General features: G+C 40.7%; 2 protein-coding genes across 2 annotated transcripts in view; one reads left to right on the top strand and one right to left on the bottom strand.

The window, feature by feature from the left end:
• Positions 1-1847: 1847 nt before the first annotated feature.
• On the top strand, positions 1848-8342 carry LOC141788035 (leucine-rich repeat-containing protein 3-like). The gene is made up of 2 exons (XM_074666849.1): positions 1848-2070; positions 4197-8342. Exon 2 carries the CDS (start codon positions 4264-4266, stop codon positions 5119-5121), a length of 858 nt encoding a protein of 285 aa, XP_074522950.1. The 5' UTR covers positions 1848-2070; positions 4197-4263; the 3' UTR covers positions 5122-8342.
• A 101-nt stretch (positions 8343-8443) lies between these two features.
• Positions 8444-24949, bottom strand: part of col2a1b (collagen, type II, alpha 1b) — a 49855-nt gene continuing 33349 nt past the window's right edge. The window contains exons 34-54 of the mRNA XM_074666833.1: positions 24300-24407; positions 24159-24212; positions 23727-23780; positions 23293-23346; positions 23075-23128; positions 20858-20965; positions 20428-20481; positions 20258-20311; positions 19034-19195; positions 17866-17973; positions 15291-15398; positions 14978-15031; positions 14455-14562; positions 13371-13424; positions 13116-13223; positions 12882-12935; positions 12685-12792; positions 10951-11239; positions 10522-10709; positions 10123-10365; positions 8444-9930 (exon numbers count right to left, since the gene is read on the bottom strand). Coding sequence (XP_074522934.1) covers positions 9784-9930; positions 10123-10365; positions 10522-10709; positions 10951-11239; positions 12685-12792; positions 12882-12935; positions 13116-13223; positions 13371-13424; positions 14455-14562; positions 14978-15031; positions 15291-15398; positions 17866-17973; positions 19034-19195; positions 20258-20311; positions 20428-20481; positions 20858-20965; positions 23075-23128; positions 23293-23346; positions 23727-23780; positions 24159-24212; positions 24300-24407 — 2271 coding nt within the window. The 3' untranslated portion in view covers positions 8444-9783. The remainder of the gene's footprint in view (positions 9931-10122; positions 10366-10521; positions 10710-10950; positions 11240-12684; positions 12793-12881; positions 12936-13115; positions 13224-13370; positions 13425-14454; positions 14563-14977; positions 15032-15290; positions 15399-17865; positions 17974-19033; positions 19196-20257; positions 20312-20427; positions 20482-20857; positions 20966-23074; positions 23129-23292; positions 23347-23726; positions 23781-24158; positions 24213-24299; positions 24408-24949) is intronic.

Raw genomic sequence — 24949 nt, 5'->3', positions numbered from 1 at the left:
TTAAGAATTCAGTGTTCTCAGAAGCCCTTTCCTATTTTTTTTTGTTTATTTTCTCTTATTTTCACTTCTTCTATGCTCTGGGTTGCCCCTCCTACAGATCCAGACCAACCTTACAGCGCTGACTCCTTTTCCTGTCACATAAACTACCCACAAAGCAACATTTCTTTAATACTTTGTTATGTCAGCAGGGATGGTTTTCTAACAACACAGCAACAAAGCAAACCGTTGCGCTGGTCCGAAGCCGTAAGCATTTTTTTTAGACGACACTAGCACTGGAAGGTCCCAGTTGGCGTATGCTTTGGAAAAAAAGGCTGCTGAGAGCCTCGGCAGAACACCTGCCCCCATCCTGACCTGTTGTTAGCAGATTCGATCCCAAGAGAACGACGGGCTGGTTACAAGAAACGCTCCTCTGCTCTTATATCCCCTCTCCGTCCCACTCCATCAGACGCACTTAACATGCAGCCAGGACATGCATTTTGTTTTTTTTTTCTGTCCTCTTCTCTCCTCACGCCACAGACAACATCATAAGTTTGTGCACTCAGTGTCATGCAAGAGTGCATCTCTGCCACTGGCTGTCAGATATTTTCCACTGCCTCTATCGGTTTGCAAATTTGTGTACGGTTCATTCAGTTTTCCTCCCTTGGAGGATTTCAGCCAAACCAAACAGATGATGCCCAAACTGCAGGTTTTCCACAAGATTTCACCTTGTCAACTTCAAAATGCCACCAGGCCTGAACATGTTCTAGAAACGCTTCCTCTGAGAACATCCCAAACAGTCTTTACACAACAACCTGCCTCAACTCACTGACTTTTTTTCCTGGTTCTTGCTGAAATTTAAACTTCTCACCTGTCATCCTCTGTTTACACTCAGATCAGGGAGCTGAAAAACAGACAATGTGCACAACTTTTATGAATGCTCCCTCATCAAAGACAATCATCCACGTGAGGGCAAAACATTCACACACACAAAAAAAATCAGCTGTAAATGAAAAAATAATACCTAACACTCACGGAGCTCTGTATTCTATCTGTCAGAAGCGGAAATGTCATTGTCTTTTGGCAGGCTGATAGAAGCAGGACAGGCTGACGAGGTGCCATCATCGCGGCTGTCAGACCTGGTCCTTCCCCCCCTGGGGGCTCTTGTGTAGACCTTCACATATTCTCAGTGCTTATAGAGCAAAGAAAAGACAGCAGGACACTTATCCTGAAAGTGAACCTCTATGAATAACAATCTCCTACATTGAGCGCCACTTTTTTTAGTATTTTATCATCTATATGGAAATTGTAACCTTTGTAATCTCACTGTTGTTTTGTCAATGACCTCTGCTGTATTCGTGAGTGCAAGTCTGGCTTTCTATTCTCCATATTTACATGTTTAAATCCCTGGACGTTTACAGCTTGACACAGATGTACTTGATATGGTAGCGCACATAAGCCTGGAATTATAAGACATCTGACCCTCTGTTTACCTTCACCTGTTTTCCTTTAACGGCAGCTGTAGGTGATATATATTGTTTTCATTTTAGTCCAGGTCTTTGAAGGTGACATTTTTTTTAAGATATACAATCTGTTTTTATTTTCTTCTCCTTACCTGTCTGGGATTATGAGATTTTGAAAGAAGAGATGGGTCCAAGAATCTAATTACTCCAACAGGTAATAAAGTTATTACCTCATGTGGGTAACACATGTATTCTCAGAAATCTGACACTGATGCCACCTAAAGAGGGGATGTGGAAAAAGACACGAGGGTGACTCCCCTCCTCCTATAGTTGTCTCCGACACACACACACACGCGCGCGCGCGCTCGGAGAGAGAGAGAGAGAGAGAGAGAGAGAGTTTGCCCCACATCTTTGTTGCTATAACTACCCTCTGCTTCGACAGTCGGGGATGAAGCCGTCTGCAGGCGGCAAACCGAGCACGGATCCACAGCGGCTGCTTCTCAGAGAGTTTCCTACCGATGTATTCCCGCCACGGAAGACAGTGAAGATACTGGTCTGAAGAAAATCTTTAAACGTAATATAGCTAATATTTCCCTGCTTTTCGGATCTAAAACTTCTAAGGGATTAACAGGTAAGTTATGCTTTGGTAGAAAGTACTCGATCGGAGCACAACCTTAAAACATGCTTCTTCTTCTTCTTACTGTTAAATTTTCCAGTAACTTCCATCAGTCAGTTCGTAAAATAGTGTCTTACTTGGTTGAAGTTAGTGCAGTATTTTAAATTCTGCTTGTTGCCTTCGTTTGCTTCAGTTTCTCTTGACGAAACTTGTTTTTTTAGCTATTTTAATTGAGAGCGTCTCAATTAAAACAAACAGCAAAAAAAAAAAAAAGAATAATAAAATAAAAAATGGCGAATATCAAATTAGCGTCTTCACACAGGTGGCTGTACTAAGACTTTTAAATGTCAGGGTTGAAAAGTTAGAAACAAAATCGTATTAACTTCGCTTATGTTGGTTAGTCTGGAGATTAAAGGATCCCATGTGGTCTTCGTTGCTTTAGGACAGTCCGGTTGACCTGTTTCACCCAGAAAAACGGAATTTGATTACCTGAAATGTCCTCAGACATGTTCGTCTTTGGCGCAGGTTAATTTGATAAGGCTCGAGCTATAATACTTTAGATGACGTCAGACTTGGAGGGAAAAGCAGATGTTTGTCTCTATATTTAAACCAATTTTAAAGCTCCTGTGGGAAGCTAGTTATACACAAAAATTTAAACTGATAGAACCTCATAAGTTAGAAAAGCAAACAAAAACACTGGTATAAAGACCTAGACGTGTAGGGTTTTTTTGTTTGTTTTTCCATTATTGTGTCTGAAACTACTGCCTCAGGTTTGTGTCAGGAAAAGTTGGCTAATGTTGGCAAATTTCATAAACAGACTTATTTTTTTCCATTTAAACTGAAAAATCTTACATTTTATTACTTTATTCATTTTGTTTTATTTTATTTTGCCAATTACAGTAGAGTGATCCGTCATTTCAGCAAATGCATTAAGAAAACACTTATACCATTTTGTCTATAGGGGTCACCAAAATAAACAGACCAAAAGTTCCTCAGGAGCTTTAAGACACAGAAGGAAAGAAGGATTATTTAATTTGAAAATGTAAATATCAGCTGTTACAACAAGACCATCTGTATCTACCTTGGCAGTCTTTCTCCATCCTTCTCTTTGTTGTTCCTATTCATAATTATTCAGCAGCTGTTAATGTTTGTTAATTGGGGATTTGCATGCATCTCCATTTAACAGAAGGGTTAATGAGGGAGCAGAAAATGCTCACCTCTGCTCATATCTGCTCATATCAGGTCCATTTGACAGACATTCAGGGGCTGTCAGTCAGGCGTCATTTAAGCATATCAAAGAAATCTAGGCCAATGCAAGAGAGTGCTGTCTGTGCACGAGAGGTGACAGCTTTGATTGTATTATAAAGAGGAGGACAAAGTGGTTCACGTTCAAGAGGATTTAATCCAAATAAAGCTAGTGTTAGAGTTATTTTAGTGTAACAATAACATGATGTCAAATATGTCAGGTAAACAAGTGAGGGATTATACAGAGGAAGAAAACTACACAATTTGCAGACATAGACAGAGTAAAACAAGGAGGACAGATAAGATTTAAAATCCTTTCACAAAATAACTTCTGCCTGGACAGATACAAACATGCAAATGTCTGTGTCTTCCCCTCCTTCCCTGTCACTTATTGACACTCTGGGACACAGGCAGGATTGATGCTGTGGCTGTTAATAGTGTAGCAGGCAATACTAGGACCATCGATCCCAGCCCTCTTTCTAGCCTCCTATTCCTAATATGGTTTGTGATTTAGGGCCTATGGCATCATGGGAAAATAAATAGAGGGATAAATGAGCATGAACATGTATCGATGAGTGTAATGTGATGCTTTTCTTCTGCTCTGGTGGAGAAGAAACTGTGGGGGGTGAGGGCTGCAGACAGTCATGTGATAATGATTTATGAGCTTTTCACACAGACATACAAGATTTTGGTTAAAAGGCTCTGATGATTACAGCTAAGAAGACTTTTCCCTGTGGAGAAATTATAATTCTTGCTCAAAACTGTGTTTGTCAGATAAATTAGTGTTGATCCCTTCAGTGCTGACCTGTCTCTTTCCTCTTCCTACACAAAAATCACCACAATTTCACCTGTTTGCATTCATGAAAGATGGATTAACCCTTTTTCCTCTCTGTCAGATTCTCCTGGTGTACCAGTGTGTGTCTGGCTGGGACCCTGTGTGTGTCAGGGGGCTATGGTGAGGCCATGCACACAGGCTGGTGTGAGGAGAGATGTACCAGCAGCAGTGGAGGAAGACGGGGAGGTAATGGAGTGGATCTTCCTTCATGGCTGTGCATCTCGCTCTTTTTCTCTGCCCTGTGGGGCCAAGTTTATCCGCAGTGCCCGGACAGCTGCCACTGCGCCTGGGACACGGCCACGGTGTTGTGTTCAGACGCGGGGCTTCGGGAGATCCCAGCGGGGATCCCGCCTGACACCGTCTCCCTCCACCTGGAACGCAACTACATCCGTAGCATTCCTGAGAGTGCCTTCAGCGACCTGGTCCACCTGCGGGACCTGTACCTCTCCCACAACCGCATCGACTCCCTGGCCTCAGGGGCCCTGCGACATCTGGGACCCGAGCTGCGCCTGTTGGATCTCTCTCACAACCAGCTGAGGCAGGCCAGCAGAGAGGAGTTCGGCTCCACACGTGCAAAAACTCGCCTCTACCACAACCCCTGGCACTGTGACTGTGCCCTCCAGGAGCTGATGGAGACTCTGAACCTGGAGCCAGAGACTGTTAACGGGATCATTTGTGAGAGCTCGGTACGGGGGTTAGGTGAGGGGAGCAGGTGGGAGGACCCAGGGTCGCTGGGAGAGCATGCAGGTCAGCCGCTGGTTAAACTGTTGGATTCTGGGGTGAATTTCTGCAGCCTGCAGAGGAAAACCACAGACGTAGCCATGCTGGTGACAATGTTTGTGTGGTTCTTCATGGTCATTGTGTACGTCGTGTACTACGTGAGGCAGAACCAAGCTGAGGCCCGCAGGCATTTGGAGTACCTGAAGAGCCTGCCCAGCCCACGCAAGACCCCCACAGAGACAGACACTCTGAGCACCGGATTCTGAACTGCTTCTTGAATTTAATTTAAAGTGACTTAAATTCCAATCCTGTTTTGATGTAGAGCCATTGCTAAACTTCAAAAACGCTGTGTGGATTTACTGTAAGCCCACTGTGGGAAATACTGATAAAAAAGAAAACACCTTTTACAGCTGTTTCCAGGCGATTACATTTCTTTACATTTGTTACTATTCGAGCCTCCTCCAGGTTTTCCCTGATATTTCTTACCCCTGTGTTTCTTTGTAAACACGAACAGTGGTTGAGTAATTCTGCCAGGATCACAGGAAGAAGAGTAAACACTGAAAAGAGCAGCAAAGGGTAAAAGGATGAAAGAAGGAAAAGAAAACTCTTTGAACTTTACAACCTTTCTTTTCCCTCTGTTCCCCTTATCCTTTTCCTTTTTTCCCATCATGCCTCACTCTGTGGTCTGCTTTATCTTTCATTAAGCTCTAATTAGAAGTCTTTGACCAACTGACCCTCAATGAAAACATAAAAGGCTCCAACCGGCTGGAGTGTGTTCATCAGGGCAAAAGGGAGAGCATGTAAACTCAGGACGTGTGTCCTCGTCTAATTGCTTGTGTGTTTTTGTCCTTTGTTATACCCATTTTTAGCCTGATTATGCTGATCTTGCATGTCCCTGTGTGAGCTTTGCATAAGATTGCAGAAGTTGTTTTGGTGCCATGCAGTGGAGAACTGCAAATTCAAATTTACTCTCAGGAAGCCATTTAAGCTGGAGGAGAATTTGTTTTTTTGTGTTCAGGCTGCTGCAATCATTAGCTGGAATATATTCAGACAGCTCCGTGTACACAGCCCCCACTGAATGGTCAAGACTCATTTCTGACAGAATGAGAGGCGTACTCATTATTACATTAATTGATAAACCTATTTATACAGTAAAGCTGTTATTTTACATTTAATTAATCTCTTGAGTTCTGTTATCCAGAGTTGTTTTGTTTTCCATTTCCACACAGCTTGTGTATAATTGATTTTTCAAAGCCACTGTAAAAATAACCAAAAACTTGATGAATTTTCTCACTTTATATTTTCAGTATCTGTCATATGGAGGTTAATGTGAGTTCTGACGTAGCTGCAGTGAATATCTAGCTCAGCTAAAATGATGGAAAACAAGACTGGATTAACATCCTTTGTTTATGAATTATGTGAATTCATTCTAATTATATTTACTGCAACCCATATGTGGAGCACTGTCCTCTCAAGGAAGCTTGTATTACTCAGTTACTGTGAGACTATCCCACTTAACTGACTAAAACACACTAATGAGCTTAGCAACAACTCACTATTTTCCCTGATGCCACTATTGGGAAAGACATTAGACAATATTTTTTTAACTTTATTTTATCCTGTGTTATAGCTATTATATGGAAGCCTGTGCCTGACAGCAAAAAAAGAACAGAAAAAAAGGAAAATTAGAAAAGGTAAATCATAAGTCATTGTTTGTTTTTCATTATAACATACATTTTTTTCATCCTACTTTTTGTCTTCTCCTTTTTAACTAACAGAAATGTGCTTCCATATTGATGCCACTGCATCATGTGAGAACAAAACAGGATTTGGTTTAAAACTATGGGAAAATGTAGATCTATTTTTGACAGCCTATTAGCTTCTGTTAGGTCATAGCTAACATTAGCCTATTCAGCAAACATTTCCACAAGAAGTTAGTATGAATATACACTTACCCCCAAAGTACTGTGTTCTAATATTAGCTAGGAAGTGACTTAAGCTAATTAGTTGTTTGAAAAGACTATAAAAAAATATATAATAAACAAATGGCTAGAATATTTCATACAAAAATATGCTAGCTAGTAGTTCACCCCCTGAATGCAATGGGGGCGAACTACTGTTAGCTGTTGTTTAATGGTAGCTTATGAGCTACTACTAGCCATAGCCTTCAGTTTACCTGATTTAATGGCTCAATGCCAACAAAACTCACATTACGCCCTGCTGTAAATTTATTCAGTGCTTCTCTACAAATTTAAGTATGTCAGGTCAAAACGCTGAACTCAGGTGTTTGAGTTGCTTAACATTAACATGTTAGCCATATCATTGTTAGCATGTTTTCATTTTAATGTTAGCCACTAACTGTGAATTGTGCTATTTATGTGTCTTTGATCAGTAGCTGATTAACTGTACAGTTAAACACTTTAAGTGATGTTTAAGCTAGAGAACCCCATATTTTCTGACAATTGGGTTTGGAAAGTGGTGAAAGCTGAAGGAAAACTTGAATAGAACAACTTTCTGTGTACTGTGACTTGTTAAATGTTGTGGCTTGCTTTGTAATCTTACAAAGCAGGACTGGTTTAGGTCTGTGTTGTTGAGGATAAAGATGTACTGTGAATTAGACTTTGAGTAGGATGATGTTAATATTGTTACCATGACTGGTCCATGTCGTGGTTAGTAGACCACTGGCTAAAAGATTTGAAAACAGGTGGATATTTGTTCCGCAACTTACAAAAAACACATTTAGAAACTGTGAAGCACTTTGAATGCGTCATTGCAATTTTTTTCCTGAATGTACCCATAATAGTCAGATATATGCTGAATCATATGTTCAATTACCCAGCTGCATTGCTTTACAATCCTACCCCCCCTTTTGGGGGGGGGCTTATGGGACATAAGCTGGAAACTGACATTATCTAGAAAATTGAAAGAAATTGGTATTTTTTTTCTCATTCCAACTGATTTTTTTGCTTTTCTGTTCATAAACCAATTACTAAAACAAGTGGTGCAAGAAGTTCAGTATGTGAAAAAGAATAATCAAAAGGGAAGAAATGAAAAAAAGAAGCATTGCTCTTCTTCTTTCATTGGAATGCGTCTACCTTTTATTGCTACAGCAGGTTGAAAATAGCAAAAGGTGAAGTCAGAAATACAGGATGACATAAGTTCACATACTGAGCTGATCAGATTGGATATTTCTGTCGTACCATGCTTCTCTAGAGCTATTTTACATTTACAAAAAAAGGTACATTACATGACCTATCAACATTTCCTCTATCACCCAGGAGGCCCCTGCATTCATTCCTCTCTTGACATATTAACTGTTTCACCCCTTGGGAATTTGTCACTCCATACCACACTGTGGGAAGAAGGCAAACTGAAATGTTCAGATGTGTTTTTTTCTTGTTTTCTATTGAATGGTTATATTTTTCTTAGGGAAATGTTAAAACATTCCCCTCAATAGATCAGCCTGGGGGGAAACAGAGCATTGTATGAATAAAAAGCAACTTCAGCCTGTTACTTGGTTTTGTCTTTTATTTCCAATTTACATTAATTAAAACGTAACAAAAACAAGTCATGATCATAATAATAATATAATAATGCTATTATTATTAATAATAATACTATTATTAATAATAAGAAATATACACAACCTCACACAAACGCACCCTCTGCACTGGCTGCAGAACTAGAACAACAAAGTCAAACACCCTGTGTCTCTTCATATGCGAGTGTGTGTGTGTGAATGAGAGAGAGTGTGTGCCGTGGCAGAGGGTGAGCGCTGTGTGAGGGCAGGGGACTGACGGAGGGAAGCAGGGGTCAAGGGTCACAGCAAATGAGGGGGGAGGCTGGGCTTAAACAACCAAGATATTGGTCATGTTGATAATCATTTAGATTAGGGGGAAGATTCAGGGGAAAAGGCCTCAGACTGATTTGTGACTTTTTGGTGTGAGGTAGCTTTGAAATATAAGAATAAAAGTAAATTAAAACTCAGAATTATTTTCAAATTGGCAATGCCTGATTGGTATACTTGTCATCAGCATCTTTACATTTTGATGTTGAAGCAGGAGGGTGGGGTTCGCCAGGGATATTTCTCAACCCCGAAATTCAAAATCCCAGGGTGAGCTCCTCTCTCTGAGAATCTGTATATATATGTATACACACATATACATATATATACATATTTACAAGTCGCTACATATGAGTATCTGGTTAAAAAATACAGACTGTTTTACAACAATAGCACCATTGATTTTTATTATAGTACACAGTAACTTTTTGATACACACTGGTGGTAGAAATAGGAACACCTGCACTTTCTATGTAAGCTAGATTTTTGGTTTCAAAGAGATATGTTTGCTTTAGTGGATAGAGGAGAGATGGGGTGATAAGAAAAGAGGAGGAAGTAAGAGAGAAAAGGGTGGATAAGGTATTTTCTGTGTAAGTGGGCTTTTTATTACTTAGCAACAAACTCAGTCCTACCACACCTGGGACCCAAACCTAAACAATAAATAAATAACACCAACACATTTTTCTCTCTCTGGTTCACTGGTGTGTTCCCGAACTCTCCTCCTGCTTCCTCCTTTTTGAACATGGGGTGGGGTAGGCAGAGCAGTTGCTGTGAGAAAAAAAAGGGATTATGTTGGGTGTCCATGAGGAGGGTTCAGGGTTTTTCAGGGGGTGGGGGGGTGACTCGAGGCAATGCTGGATGAATCACAGATGACAAATGCTGGTGCCATTCAGTGCACATATCCTACGGAGTTCGACTTGGAAAAAAAACACTTTTTACTTAGAAAAAAAGTCCCATTTTAAAAAAAGTGTCTTGATCTTTCTTTCTCACTCTTTCTCTCCTCCTTTATCTGAAGTGTGCTCCTCTTTGTTTCTATTTTTCTTGAATTTTCCACTTCTTTCTCTTCTTTTGGATCCCTCGTTCTTTACAAGAAGCAGACTGCGCCAACTTCGACTCCGAACTCCTGGTCCGCTCCACCAATATCCATGGGGGCAATGTCCACAATGGGCAGACGAGAGGTCTTCTGCGATCTGTATTCAATCGTTGTCTTGCCCCACTGTCCCGTGTGTTTCTGTGGAGAGGAAGAAATCATAAGGGCTGTTAAATGAACTGTGACCTTCTCCAGAATGGTGGAGGATAAGAGGGCCTGAGAGAGTAGGTGATAGGGCTTAACATCACTCAAAACAGGAAAAAGAATCAAGTAACAGTCATTTTAGCTTTCATTATCTGCATATCAATGTGATCTGAACTACTCTTATCTTACCGTGCAGCCGTCCTCCATCACGCTGTAGGTGAAGCGGCTGTTGCCCTCGGCTCTGATCTCCACGTCGTTGGAGCCCTGCAGCAGCACGGCCTTCTTCAGGTTGCCAGTGGCAGCGTCCATGTAGGCTACGCTGTTCTTACAGTGGTAGGTGAGGTTCTGAGAGGCCTCGGTGGACAGCAGTCTGAGGAAAGTCATCTGGATGGCAGCAGTGTTTGGTGCCAGGCTGTCATCACCGTAGCTGAACTGTATTGGGTCATAGTGAAAGAAGCAGAAGTGAGAATAACATTCTGAAAAACTTGGAAACCAAACACTGATGTCAACAGCTGGTCTGAGATTTCAATGTAATATTAACAGTGGAGGAGTTTTTGTTTTATCTCATTGATGATTGAAGCAACTTACGTGATATCCTCCATTCATTGTCTCTCCAAACCAGACGTGCTTGCGGTCCTTGCTCTTGCTGGACCACCAGTTCTTGCGAGGGATGCTGGAAGGCTTAGGGAGGACACAGGACTCCCCGGTCTCCATGTTGCAGAAGACTTTGATTGCATCGATGGTGCAGCCCTGATTGGGGTCAATCCAGTACTCTCCTGCAGGATGAAAACAAAAGAACAGATCAGGCACATGTAGGTATATAATCACTTTCTGGTTTAAAGATCAGCCTGTAAACACTGACACTTTTTACACTGAAACACTGTACAACATTAACCTCAAAAACACTCTGGATCCACACAGTTAAAAAACATTCCACCTCAACTTGAACTACAAACCCTCCATCTTCTATTCCTTCATGTCACCCCAATTTGTTCAATTCCCCTTGCCGTCACTCACCGCTCTTCCAGTCAGGGTGACAGAGCTTCAGGTCTCTGCAGGTGCGAGCCGGGTTCTTTTTGGATCCCTCGGGGCTGCGGATGTTCTCAATCTGGTTGTTTAGAGACTTGAGGGTGGCGTCGACCTCGGCGTCGTGCTGACGGAGGTTTCCAGATGCCTGGTCGGCTCTCATGTACCTGAGAGGATCAGGAGACTTCTCAGTCTGACCCAGACCAGCGAAGGCAGACATGTCGATGCCAGGGCCAGGGGGACCAGGAGGACCAGGGGGTCCGGGGTTTCCAGGAGGACCCTGAAGGGTAAAGAAAGATGGAGAATTATATTTGGGAGAAGAAATTTCTCTCTCGTTAAGTCATCGCTCCATTTGTGTCAACTATTGGCTCACAAATGGAGGATTGGACGTCCATCTCCGTTTAGAGCGGACAGCTCCTTTAAAAGCTGGAGATGCTGTGAGCTGTTCTACAATCTGTTTTCTGATCTAATTTCAGAGTCCAGGACTTACAGATTCAAAAAACAAGCTTAAGATAGCCTGAGGTACTTGTTACATCTCATTAACTTGTGTAAAAATCTATTTTTCAATCAACCTGGCAGATTTTTATTCCTCCTCATTCTGTTTTTTTTTAAATTCCTTTCTACATTATTTTATCAGTGGCTTTATTTTTTTTTTCAAGGCAGTAAGCCTCAGTAGAGACTCTTGTTTGATATCTGATGGATGATTTTCAAACACATAATTAATAATCATAAACAGTTATTATAAACCTCAAGTTTACGTCACAACGATATTTTGATTCTTCAATTTAGATGTGAGAGATTATATAAACTGATTCAAAGGATTTTTTAAAAACTATTTCAGCACGTAAACTTTGATTTTTTGTGGCATCAGTTGCTAAATATCACCAAACAATCCCCAGGAATTCTATTTAATTTGATACCAAAAATGCCAGAGCATTGTGGAACATTTGTGTCACATTACATTGGACAAACTGTCATCCTGTTACAGATTAAATATAAAAAAATTCAACACGAAATAACATTTCTTAAACTGATTTAACTTTAAAACTCAAAAGTGTTTTGATTTTTTTGCTGCAGTTCTGACACTTTATCCACAAAAAGAGACTTGTGTTTTTACATGTTCCATTAGTAACTTTGCTGTAAAGTTTCATATTTTCAATGAACACAACATAAAATAGTTATGATTATAATGCAGGGTGGGCAGATATGAGCTTTGGGTTTCAGCCTGTTCTTTATTTGATGAGTTCTTCTTGTATAAAATAGACCAGTATAAACTTGGATAAACATTTATCCATCTATAGCAGACAAAAGCATTATTTCAGACTCTATTACCAAGCTTAGTTACTGATCTTTCAGCTGTGTAAGACGCTTCATTCTGATTGGTCATTATTGCACCCTTAGATGGAAAAGTGTCTGTTAAGTCTGTTCACTTAATAGAAAGACAACCTAATAGTAATTCCTTTGAGCAGGTCATACTTCATGAGGTTAGTACATAAGCTCTTGGGTTTCAGTGCGTCAGCCACTTCCACCTGCTGCACATGAGGATGTAATTATGGGGTGTGAATGGAGCAGACTTACGTATCAGTTTAAGGACTCTGGATCTTTTCCACATCAGAGTGTGACGTGAATTCATGAATATGACATTAATCATGTTCATTTACCATGTGTGTGACTAAATGTATCACATGCTCAGGCAAAGCTGTGTTTTTAAGCATGTGCACTCACAGAGGGTCCAGTCTCTCCACTGCGACCACGGGGTCCAGGAGGTCCGATAGGTCCAGGTAGACCATTTGATCCGTCTTTGCCGGCAGGCCCAACAGGTCCAGGTGGTCCCTGTGGAAAGAAATAGAGGATAATGTTGCTGAATGGACTGAAAGTTATCTTATTTGCCATCTTCTTATCTAGACAGCATTTGAACTCACTCTTTGTCCAGAAGGTCCAGCAGGTCCAGTAGCACCCTGGTCTCCAGCTTGACCCTAAACAGATGATAAATGGATCAGGCTTTCTGCAGACTTCACCAAGTGTTGTATATTTTAAAGACCTAGAATGAAATCTATTAGCATTTTCTAAAGCATCTGATGGAGAATAAGCAGACCAGACTGTTGTGACTCCAAGGTTTGCACGTACAGAGCTCTGTGTTCATTCTGGAAACTTACTGGAGGTCCAGGCAGACCCTGCAGACCGGTGAAGCCTCTGTGTCCCTTCTGCCCTCTCTCGCCAGACTCTCCTGCCTCACCCTTGTCACCTCGGGGTCCTTGGGGTCCCTGAAAACGAGTAGAAAACGATCTCATTAAAGCAACTGACTTTCATTAACTGCGGTTTGATTTCCTCCTCTGTGTTTGAACTTTCTGTGTGAGTTCACTTTCTGTGTGTGTTCATGTGAGTGTGTATGTTGATGCCCAGACACATACTGGCATTCCTCTAGCTCCAGCAGGTCCTGGAGATCCAGCAGGTCCTTGTGCACCCTGTCAAAGAAACACAAAATAATTAAATGAAAACACAACAAGGACATTTATAAAATAGACAGTCTGCATGCATGAAATCACTCTGTAATGCATTTCCTTCTTCAGCTGATTCACTTGTAGTATTGAACTAAAGAGTCTTTTTTAGTCAAAATACAAAAACAACCCTCCACAAGATTTTATTTTCCTTAGAGGTGCACTAATGTTTTTTTTGAATGCATGATTTTTGACATGTTGAGGGAGAAAAGCTGTTGAAAAAGTGTCATAACCAGGGAATCTGTGCTTCCAGGTTTACCACGTTGCTTTTTGCAGGAAACACATGGTTGCAAATCACCATCTGAATAAGAATGAATTTTCAAACACACTATTAAGCCTCTTGGTCATCAGCACCTACCTGTCAGTCAACTCAGCTATACCTCTTATGTAAATGTATGCAAATGTATAGCCTTATCACATAATACAATACAATGAAAACATGCATTAAAAGAGTTATAAAAAATGTGCCCATTATGCAGTTAAATGTTAAGTTGAAGAGATTCTCAAACCAAAACAGCTTTGGATTCATTTGATGTTTGGCAGCTGCCATATATTTATTGTACGATATTTAATTGTGTCCATAAATTACCTCTATTCCTCATCAGTATGACTTCACATCCCAAAAGCATGCTGCTGCTCTCAGTCTCAATAAATTTTTCAGAAGAAGGTCAGTTAACATTAAGGTGTATTTTAATACCAAAGCATTTAAAAACATAGAGAAAGACAGCTGGAGCACACTGACTGGGGTGCATGTTATTCAAAAAGCTAACCACGGAGGTTGTTTTTTTCACTCTGACCACAGGTCATTCAGACAAGGATAAAACACTCAAGACATCCTCTGTACTCGAGCGCTAATTTACAGCAGGTGAACAATCCACCTTTCCGAAATGATGCCTGCTCTTTCCTTGAGAGAGATAAATGTCACCTTAGAGGACATCCTGTAATTTAAAGAGACAACATCAAATGCTTCGCTTGTGTCTTTACAGCCGGTACTCACAGATTCTCCTCGGTCTCCCTGTTTGCCGGTGGGGCCAACTGGGCCAGGAGCACCAGGAGCGCCTGGAGCGCCGGGAGCACCAGCAGGACCAGTGTTTCCACGGTCACCCTGAAGTACAAAGAGCAGGAGAGTCAGTGGTGTTGGGAAAACGAAGCATGGCTAGAATAATGTATTTATATTGTCATTGGAGAGGTAAAATGAAGTGTAGCATCAGTAAAAGCAGCACATAATAAATACACAAGAGAGAAAAATGCTCCTCATACACTAACATTTGTAATAAATTCTGTTTCACGCAAACCAGGGTACAGTGGGTTGAATGTGACTTAAACTTATACACACACTAATACAAAATTTGAATGACATGTTGAACTCGTTTAGAAGAATATGACAATAATCCCTACCCAGAGGAACAGAATATTTAAAAACTGACAGTAAATGAAACTGTAACAAAGAAAGCAAAGTTCTGCTGCACAGAAAGATCAACCTGATGCACATTATAGTGAAGCCATTGTGTCTTTCTCACCTTGATTCCAGTAGCACCGTCTCTTCCTGGAGGTCCATCAGATCCAGGGTTACCCTACAACAACAAGACAGAAGAGTCTTATGTGTCAATATTCCTATTTCACCAACCTAGGTGTCCTAATGAATACTGATCAGCTGTGGGATGAAGCCTGCCTCAACAAAGCAGCCAGTTATAAAGCATAGACAGATTATAAATAGCAGAGCTTCTTAACCAGACTACAGAGCAGGGTCCTGCTGGGTCAGTGGGGAGCACTGACAGTTATTGTGATGAAAGATGCATCTTAACACGTGCTGTGCGTTTTCGTTTCTCTGACCTCTCTACCGGGCTCTCCTGCAGGTCCAGTGAGTCCAGGGGGTCCAACAGGTCCAGGGGGTCCACGGTCTCCAGCACCACCAGCAGCTCCCTGCTTACCAGGCTCACCCTGAGAGGAGGAGGAGGGGTGTTAAGACTTCAACTACATGTCATTGAGTGAAAATGAGATCATGAATCAACTGGAACATTCGCACTGATTTCACGACCTATTCAGTCTGACATCTGGTTAATGAATGTTTTGGCATTACTACAGTGAACAGCAGGGCTATAACTGTCTGACGTGTCAACTCTGAATATGCACAAATGTATCAGGCTGCCTTCCCAGGAGGATTTTATTGTAAGGCAACATCAGAATTAACGTCATAACATTCCACCTTTGTACAGCCAGTCATCAACACAAAATGATGGTGAAACTGAACCATAAAACTAGTTAGATACTGTTTGAACTATTTAATAACCAGATGTTATCAGACAACATGATCACTATCCCCCTCGAGACTCTCAAAACTATGTCAACAGATACTTAAACTAGATCTTGTGTATTTTTGTCACAGCTCAGCCTTGAATCTACCAAGGTTGTTCAGCGACAAAATCCCAAAGTTTTGCAACTGCCTGGATTCTTGTTCTCCACTTTTTTTTTGGAAATTTGTTTTAGGGAAATGTCTGTCCTCAACAGGTATGAGAAAGGTTTTTGGTGATGTTTTAATGAGGAAGACATTTTCAGAAACCAATTAAAAAGCTGCATCTTAAACCACAACCAAGTATGATGTGTCTTGACTTGACATATCGCCCCACTTTTGTACCCTCCAACATTCAGAAAACCTACTTTGTATCATTTCCAGCTCACTAAATGGAATATAACTGACAGAATACTGCCTTCATTCAGACTCACTGGTAGGATTTTTTGTTCTCAGCTCCTGCAGTGCTCAAAGGAGCCAAACTTCAATAATACCCGGCAGTTCACTTAAACTGTACGTGCTTCACTTGTTATCAATAACATAGTCTCTGAGTTAGGCATCAGCGTGTTCATCTCAGCTTCACTTTCGGGCCTGCTGATGTATAATTGATGGTGAGGACATGCCCACTGAGACGCTGACAGCAAGGGATGTAGCTGGTGTCACTTATCAAAAAGAGCGAGCTGTTAGCAGAGGAGCCGTCTTGTCACACGTCACACTGAACATCAAATAAAAATCAGTTCAGAGAGAGGAAAAGTCCTGGCTCATGTGAGACCAGATTTAAATGTGATCCAATTAGGACAGAGCTGGATGACAGTCCAGAGCGTGTCAGCTGACTCTGGCCCTGACTGACAGATTCATTACTGTTATGTGCTCAAGGGTTAGACACATTAATACTTGTATTCATCTAACCTCCTGTTCAAACAGTATCCTTCTTAATGCAGTAAGGGGGAAACATTGTGAATTAAATAACGCTGCAGTAACCACCCAATTATTAATAATCCTCATTTCAGCCAATACAAAATGCAGCCTGAGCTATAAATCATAGTAAATTGTTTTTTATGCATTTGGAAACAATTAGTTGAGCTTTAGAGTCAATTACAGTCCCAGCCTCTCTGCAGTGAGAAGTAGCTGTTTTTCTTGTGTTATGTATTTCATTACTGTAACTGCAACTAAGGATTGTTCAGCATCAATTAATCTGCCACGTTTTCCCTTAGAAAGCTTATCAACAGCCTCTTGTAAAATGAAAAGGTAACGTGTACTTCAGTTTAAACAAACTAATAAAAGGATTTCTTTTTTGCCTCATTTTCATTCATTTATCCATGTTGTATGTTTTTCAGCAAAAGTAAAGAGAAGATGCTTATTCAAAATTTTTACTATTTTCCAACAACTCCCATCAAGAATCCAATCAGTTATTTATTTATTTAAAGGGACAGTTCATTTTGATAAACATTTCAGCACAGCATCGGTGTAAACATGCTACAGAGTTAGCTACAAGGCTAACTTGACATTTGTTTACAGAATCTCAAACAACTAGACTTCATAACTACCACAGTGGTTTGTGTTTATATGTGTAGTGGTTATTAAGTCTTGGTAATGTCAGGATCGCTAGTTGGCGTTAACTCTAACCAGCTGACTTGTTAACTAATTGTGACCCAGTTATTAGTCAGTCCCAAAGTGTTTTGGAAGAAAGTGAAATGACACTTTCCACAAGCTACAAATTGTGATAATGCATTAATTTCTATTGCCATGATGAAGGAGGCGTGTATGTAAAGCAAACCTGATTAAACTCAAATCAACTCAATCAGTCTTCCTCAAAGAGACTGAGTACTGGATGTGCCACTATGAACTGAAAATGAATTTTAAAACTGAATCTGAATTTTGCGAACTGAGACCGTGAATTGTACATTTTTGAATTTAAGTAACATAGAAAGTTTAATCTTAGGTAGGCTAAATGCAATTTCAAGGCAAATAATTCATTTTCAAAACACTAGATCAGATCATGCTTTTTGAATGCAATAAAATAACTGAAATTCAGTTTCTGGTGGCACAAATCTAAGCCAGTATAACATGGCTGTAATTTTGTCCTTTCTATGATGTGAGGAATTGAACTGTACTTACAGAGGGTCCAGGCAGACCAGGGAAACCTCTCTCCCCACGCTGTCCAGGCAGACCGACGATACCACGTGTACCAGCCAAACCCTGAGGACCTGAAGGACCAAGAGGACCCTGACGAAGGAAAGATATGGAAAAACAACAAATGTAAGCACATGCATTGTGACCAATAAACTTATGAGGTTATATGAGCAAGATTCTTCGGAAAGTTATCTGAAAACTTCAGGATCCGTATTCCTTTAGAGAAGACAAAATTTACCAGAAACCCTGAGCTATCCATGTCTGAGGCTTGTTTTACAAGTATTGTCATCTAATTTTTTTTCTCTGTGTAACTCTGCTTCAGTCCTTCTGTGAGTTTAATGGATTTTTATCACAGGTCATTTGATCCGCCTGGGTTTTCACAGTCACAAATTGCAGCATCATTGATCTCTCTGCCACTTCTCAGGTCTACTTCATCCTCACCATCACAGTCCACTCTGTCACACGTCTTGTGTGCAACCCTGAATTTCACTCCCACTAAACTCACAACAAATTCAAAGCCATAAAATACAGCTGTTAGAGACTTTGATGTGTGGATGCATAGTTCAAGCCTTCATACATGTACATGTTATTTATTTGGAGGTAGGGTCTTGATACAGCAGCTATCCTCATGTCTGAGTCTGCAATCTTCCCTGATGTGTCATTACCTTGACAGGGCTCCTCATGTGTTGTGGCAGGAGCGTGAGAGGAAGCGAAGTAAAAGCCAGGGGTCCTTTCATTGGTCTGTCTCTGGGCCTGTGCTGCCCTGTGCTGTCATATGTCTTAGTCTGCTATTACAGCTTGTGATGGACACTGACAGCTTGGTGTATTAATTGAATGCGTGCTCAGCTGCTGTCCATTACCACCAAAATTGGCTCTTTGGGCTGACAGAGCTACCTTAAAGTCTGAAGAAATGTGGAAAACAAACACATTTAATCATTTTCTTCTCTGGATAATAGACACCTGTGTTCACCTTGGTGCTACTGAGGGAGATGTGCCGTCTGGAGAGAAAGGTGGAGGGCTAAATATGTGGGAGCTAAAGCGGCAGAAGTGGTATTTTGAGTGACACAAGGTCGGGGAGTTACGAATTATGTAAAGGCTAAGAAAGGCTCCGAGTGTTACGAGGAGGAAGATGATTAAAAAATGACAAACTCACAGGTGGGCCATCCTCTCCAGCGTCTCCCTTCTCTCCAGGGGCCCCAGCAGGACCACGGAGACCTGCATCACCCTGTCTGCCTGGGGGTCCACCATCTCCTCTCACACCCTTGGGTCCGTCTTTACCAGGTGGGCCGGCGGGTCCAGCAGGTCCAGGATTACCCTGGAGGAAGATGACAAAAATGGATGAACTACATCATACATGGCTGTGGCGTAAAATTATTCACAAATAGGCACAGATTGCGTTCACAGTCCAGTTGGTTTCGAAGTGTGAGCCCCTGTGTGGCTGTGCTTCTTTAAATAACCTTTAATAAATCATCTCATTTCACAGTCTCACGGGATCAGACTTGTTTTTTTCACAACGTGTTGCACTTCCTCTTCGCAGGTCTGCGGAAATATTTCAACAAACCACAACAGCTCCCACTGTGACAGAATAACAGCTTCAGCAGGGCAGACAGGTGTGAATTAAAAAAAAGGCTTCTAAGGTGACAATAAGCGAAATGACAATTATAAATCATCTTTGGTTCTCCTTGGCTGCACCTGGGGCTTTCAACAATGTTTGGAACAAATGTCGTTAAATTCTTACTCCTCTTCCTCTTGATACTATTTATACAGTTTAATGTGATTCCTGCTGCTGGCAGAAGATAAGCACTCCTAAAATACCAGTGGAATGAAAAAGGAAAACATGATGTTCGAAAAAAATCTTACTACCACAACCACTCGCTGTTCGTTAATTACGAGACTTCACTTAGACATAGTGGTCTTTACATATGTTACACATGTGTAGGCTACATTTGGTATGGTTACTTTTCGAATCTCATACAGTGAAATCAATGTTTTAGTTTCATAAACTCCCTCATGGCTCAGTTGAAAAATCAGAGGTAATTAAGCAATTTTTGAATTAACAAAAAAAAAAAAAAAAGATCCACATTCTTTTAGTTTGAGCTACCAGCTAAGAGCTAAGCATTCAGCTGCAGCTAATCAGAGAGGGGTGGGTCAGTTGGAAACTACATCACGAAGGACTGCAAAGCACTGTTCTGGTTGTGCTAACCACTGTTTACCAACATTTCAGAAAATTTTCCCTTAATTTGATTCACAAATCAGGACACATGTAAGAATTGTATTGCATTACTTACATTTTTTGGTTTTCTGTTTCTGTTACCAACCATTCTGTCATAGACTTGTCTAAGTGGTTAGAGAAGGTAGGGTTTAACTGTGAACTTACATTAGGACCAGGAGGTCCAACTCTGCCAGCAGCTCCAGGGAAACCAGTGGCACCCTGAAAATATAAGAAAATATAAGAAATCAACCAAAACAGAAGTTTCCTCAATTTGTTACAATGAGGTTTAAAAAAGGAAGAGAATCTGTTGGAGACATGCTTAAAATTTTACTTACAGGAGGTCCCTGAGCACCACGAGCACCTTTAGGTCCAGAAACACCTGTTGGGCCCTGAAAGAGAACACACACTGTTAACTGCCTGGCTTTTTTATGTTTCATAAACAAAAACACAAACTCATAAAGAAACACTTTGATTTGCTCTTGAAATGTTGTTTGATTCAGAAGGGAGATCATACGCCTCGGCTAGCTTTTATTCTACCAGCTGTCGCACAATCAGCAACAAGGACTACTGTCATTCTGATTCAACAGAGAAAAAAATGTTTTGTTTTTGCTTTAAAAAAAGGACTGTCAATCTCTGCTGTTGGCTGATTTATGTTTATTGGTTATTGGAAAGAAAACTTCAGCAGAGCACCCAAGGATTTAGACCGACAGACAGAAGACTGCAGTCTGACTGAGTTATGATAGTGGAGCAAAAAAATAAACGTACAGCAGGGCCAGGGGCTCCAGAGGGTCCTTGAGGTCCGGGGGCTCCAGCATCACCTTTCTGTCCAGACTCTCCCTGCTCTCCCTTAGTTCCAGGCTGACCATCAGCACCCTGAAAGCAAAGACAATAATACATATAAGTATGAATGAAATGTGTCATGAACTAAAACAAATTTAGTTAAAGGAGCAGTCCACTATTTTTCAGTTTCAAAACTCAAATCCTGCAGCAGAAGTTTCAGGTTGTGGGCATCTATGAGAAACAGAAGGTATAACGTGATACTGTATTGAGTTGCATTATGGGTATTGTAGGACCAAGTGCTTTTAGAGTTTTTGGAGCTGAAAACAAAATATCTCATCCAGCACGGTTTTTCTCTTTAGGTGTTTGGTGCCTCATGTAAAACCAAATAACTGAAAAAGAATTTTTGGAGCATGCAAATAAAAGACAAATCAAGCTGATGTATGCTTTAACTCAGGGGTGGCCAACCAGTCAGAGACCAAGAGCCACAGAAACTACCGTGGTACTTCAAAGAGCCACATCACAAATGCATTTCCTCTCACACATAAACGAAAGGACATAAGATGAAAATCAATAGACTTCCAAATTATGTAGTGACATTTATTGCGTTTGTGAGAGTGTTTAAATTTGTACTTGGAGCCGTGTCTAAGACAAATTTAAGTTTTTACTGCAGAGGAGACAAAGTTCCATCTATCGATCAAGATAGCTATGAGCACATACGCGATGTTGAGAAAAGAAATTGAAACTTAAGTATCAATCTCATCACCCAAGTATTGATCAATACTGATCACAACGCTGGCATCAACATTTCACTACTTAGATTGATTGGCACACCACAACTCATAACAATATAATATTTTTAAAAGAAAAAGAGCCGCATGTGACTCGTGAGCTGCAGGTTGGCCACCCCTGCTTTAACTGCTGCTTTACAACAAAATGAAATAAGCATCTGGCAATGGGACATCACTGTTATCTAAGTTTTTGTAAAATACTGTTTCCCTAAATTTGAGGTTTACATGACTCTTCTGGAAATGCCATACTTTTTCTGGATTTACACTTAGCTTTTGGTGGCTAAGCTAACAGACTATGTACAGAAACATTTGGATATATCAAAGCAACCCAGTAGGTTTCCCTCAAGGCCATTATGACAGTTGTTCTGTATATCAGGAACATAGTTTTGCTTGCTTAGGTGATTTTTTTCCCCACTTTCTCACGTGTTTCCTTCATGCAACCCTTGACTGATACTTTGACCACTCCCACAGCAATTACAGGTCAAGGCGTGTGATCACAGTTTTTAAATGATCTAACAGAAGCAGCTGATGTTTTATGGAGTATCCATGTCTACATCCAGTGGTAATCTGTGGGCTGTAAACCAAAAATGATTTAGACGCCTTGTTGTGTTATTCATCCTGACATAAATTCAATAATTAATCATGGAACAACCCAAAGAGGAAAACATTGTGTGATGTATTGTGTTGTCACAAAAGTATTGACGATTATCCTTCTGTTACAGTCCAGCTTATTAAAAACATTTATTTGACGGCTGCTCAGAGTCTTTGGGAGGAACTGAATGGGTGACAAATACAGGGCCAACCGACTGTTTGGTTTCTCTCAGAGTGATGCACGCAGGAGGTACAAGACACATGACAGAGAAATAATAGGGATGACAAATCACAGAGGCCTAACACAGAGGTACAGACAATTAGATTTCAGAGTAACCAGAAGGCAATGAGCGAAACAATGTTGATGAAAGAAGCTGGAGTTATATTCAACAGCTTAAAAAAACATGAGAAGGTTTTCAGTTTCTTGGCTTCTGGAGTTTGTGAGCAGCTTTTAAAAGCCTAACTTTTTGCAGTCTCAGGATACATTTTCTAAATGTAGTTTTGAATAACACAACATAACTGACAAGCTTTCCACCTATTTCAACAGCCATTTTTTTCAACTTTTACTTATTTTCCATCATCTAAAAATGTATTCATCAAAGCCAACAAAAGAAACCAAATTATTTTGAGGTTAGATTGAAAGAATCATTAAAGACATGGAATAAGTATAAAAACTTTAGTTACCCTGCTGTTCTCTTGATATTTTCCATTTATTGCTGAAACTCCCTCTCATCACACTTAAAACATGACTCCAGCTGCAGACTACATACCCTGACATCCAGGGTCTGGCTCTAAAAGCTTGTCAATGTTTTTTGGTACTTACAGGGGGTCCAGCAAATCCAGCAGGACCAGGAGGACCAGTCTCACCCCTGTCACCCTGGAAAAGAAAACAAGACAGGACAGAGTAGTCAGAGAAATTTTCACTTTATCATTGCTAGGTACTCTTGGATAAGCTTTGTCTCTGACTTGAAAAGAGATCTGAATAAAAAAAAGCTTTCTAGCTTTCTGAATAAGATGAAACTGGATAAAACAGAGACTTACAGGTGCACCACGGGTACCAGGAGCTCCAGAAGGACCAGCAGGACCAGATTCTCCCTAAAAGACGACACAGATGCATCAGTCACATACAAAAAAAGGTATAAACATTTTGTTTTGTCTAAAGCATGCAAACACTGAAAAAAAACATGGTCCATTATATTCAAAAATTCTGAAAACAAATCATCAGATACAAAACTGAGACAGCCAGAAGTTTAGATATAAATACAGGATGTAAAAACTTTCTAACAAATACAGAAGAAACGTATTTCATTGAAATCTATATGACAGTGATGATGAAATTTCTAATACAGAGCATGGAAGTCATAGGATCTGCAGACAGTTTATAGTTCTTGCTAGTATTTAACTCTCATACCTGGTTGAACCATGACATGTGGAGTGCAATGATTAAAAAAATGTAGAATATTCTTAGAAATCACCTTCTCTCCGTTGGGGCCACCAGGACCAGGAGGACCAATGGGACCAGTGAGACCCTGTGATAAGAAAGAAATGTGATAAGTTAGCTTCATGTTAACTTGTTTGTGGATTGTTTTGGTGGTATAATAGATCAAGCACAGACTTGAACATCTTGTAAATACAACTTTTGGTGCTTGTTTACCGGAACATCTGATCAAACCGAACCAAACTACCTTGAGCTAGAACCGTAGCTTTACTTCTTGAGTTACAATAGGAAAGTATAGAATTTAAGTATCTAACTGTGTCAACACATTAGCCTCAACAGAGAGGAGAAAATGAATAAAGGTCATTGCTATCAGCTCAAAAAATGTTCAGTGCATCTCTATATGACATAGAGGCTCATAAATTTGTGATAAAATACTCAATTTTGACAAACAACAGTACATATAACTCACTCTTCCACCATCTTTGCCAGGAGCACCTTCAGGTCCTTTCTCTCCCAAGTCACCCTGTGTAGACAAAAAAGGTCAGTCACCTCATAGAGAGAGGAGCTCTTCATAGGACTGCATCAAGACTTTGTTCCTGTCATGGCTTACTCTGTCTCCTTTGGGTCCGGGAATGCCAGCACCTCCTCTTTCTCCAGGCATGCCCTGCAGGCCAGGGGGTCCCTGGGCGCCGGCGGCACCAGCAGGTCCGATGGCTCCCTGTTTTGAAGAGGAAATCAATGAGGATGAGGGCATGCAGAGGCAGATAGAAAAGGTCCATCAGGGTCACAGCGCTCTGTTATTACTGTGTGTGAGCAGTTCCCAGGACTCTTTCTGTGTTATTTGTCATTTCCACGTGGATTTTTGTTGAGACTTGCTGTTGATTCTAACAGGTGTCAGGAGTAGTGCAGCTGTTACAATGTGACTCTATTACACAAGAGATCCAAGCTCCTTTTTATCTGAAGATGCTCTTTTCAAGGTTATGATTGAAAAAAACAAGGGGTAAGAAAGAGTGTCAGACTGCAGAAAAACATATTAGCTGAACATTATTCACCTCAAACAACTTGATGACATAATTTTCTAAAAATGAGAAAAGCAATGAAGTCATTTAAAAAGTCAACAGGATGGATTTTCTCTAAATTTTGGGTGCTCTTTGTGATTCTGAGTCCACCCTTAGTACAGTTTTATCATCTCTTCTCGACATGCCACAGTCAAGATAATGGCTGTAAATCTAGACTTGACTTTTTTTAAGTGGCTCCACT

Source organism: Halichoeres trimaculatus, unplaced genomic scaffold, assembly GCF_033239565.1.
Source record: "Halichoeres trimaculatus isolate MK-OKI-2021-1 unplaced genomic scaffold, fHalTri1.1 fHalTri1_scaffold_1, whole genome shotgun sequence".
Classification (NCBI taxonomy): domain Eukaryota; kingdom Metazoa; phylum Chordata; class Actinopteri; order Labriformes; family Labridae; genus Halichoeres; species Halichoeres trimaculatus.
The sequence above is the reverse complement of the archived record's forward strand: the minus strand, read 5'-3'. Positions and strand labels throughout refer to the sequence as shown.

Coding starts and splice junctions, on each gene's coding strand:
- LOC141788035 (XM_074666849.1), top strand. CDS start 4,264: ATGCACACAGGCTGGTGTGAGGAGAGATGTACCAGCAGCAGTGGAGGA.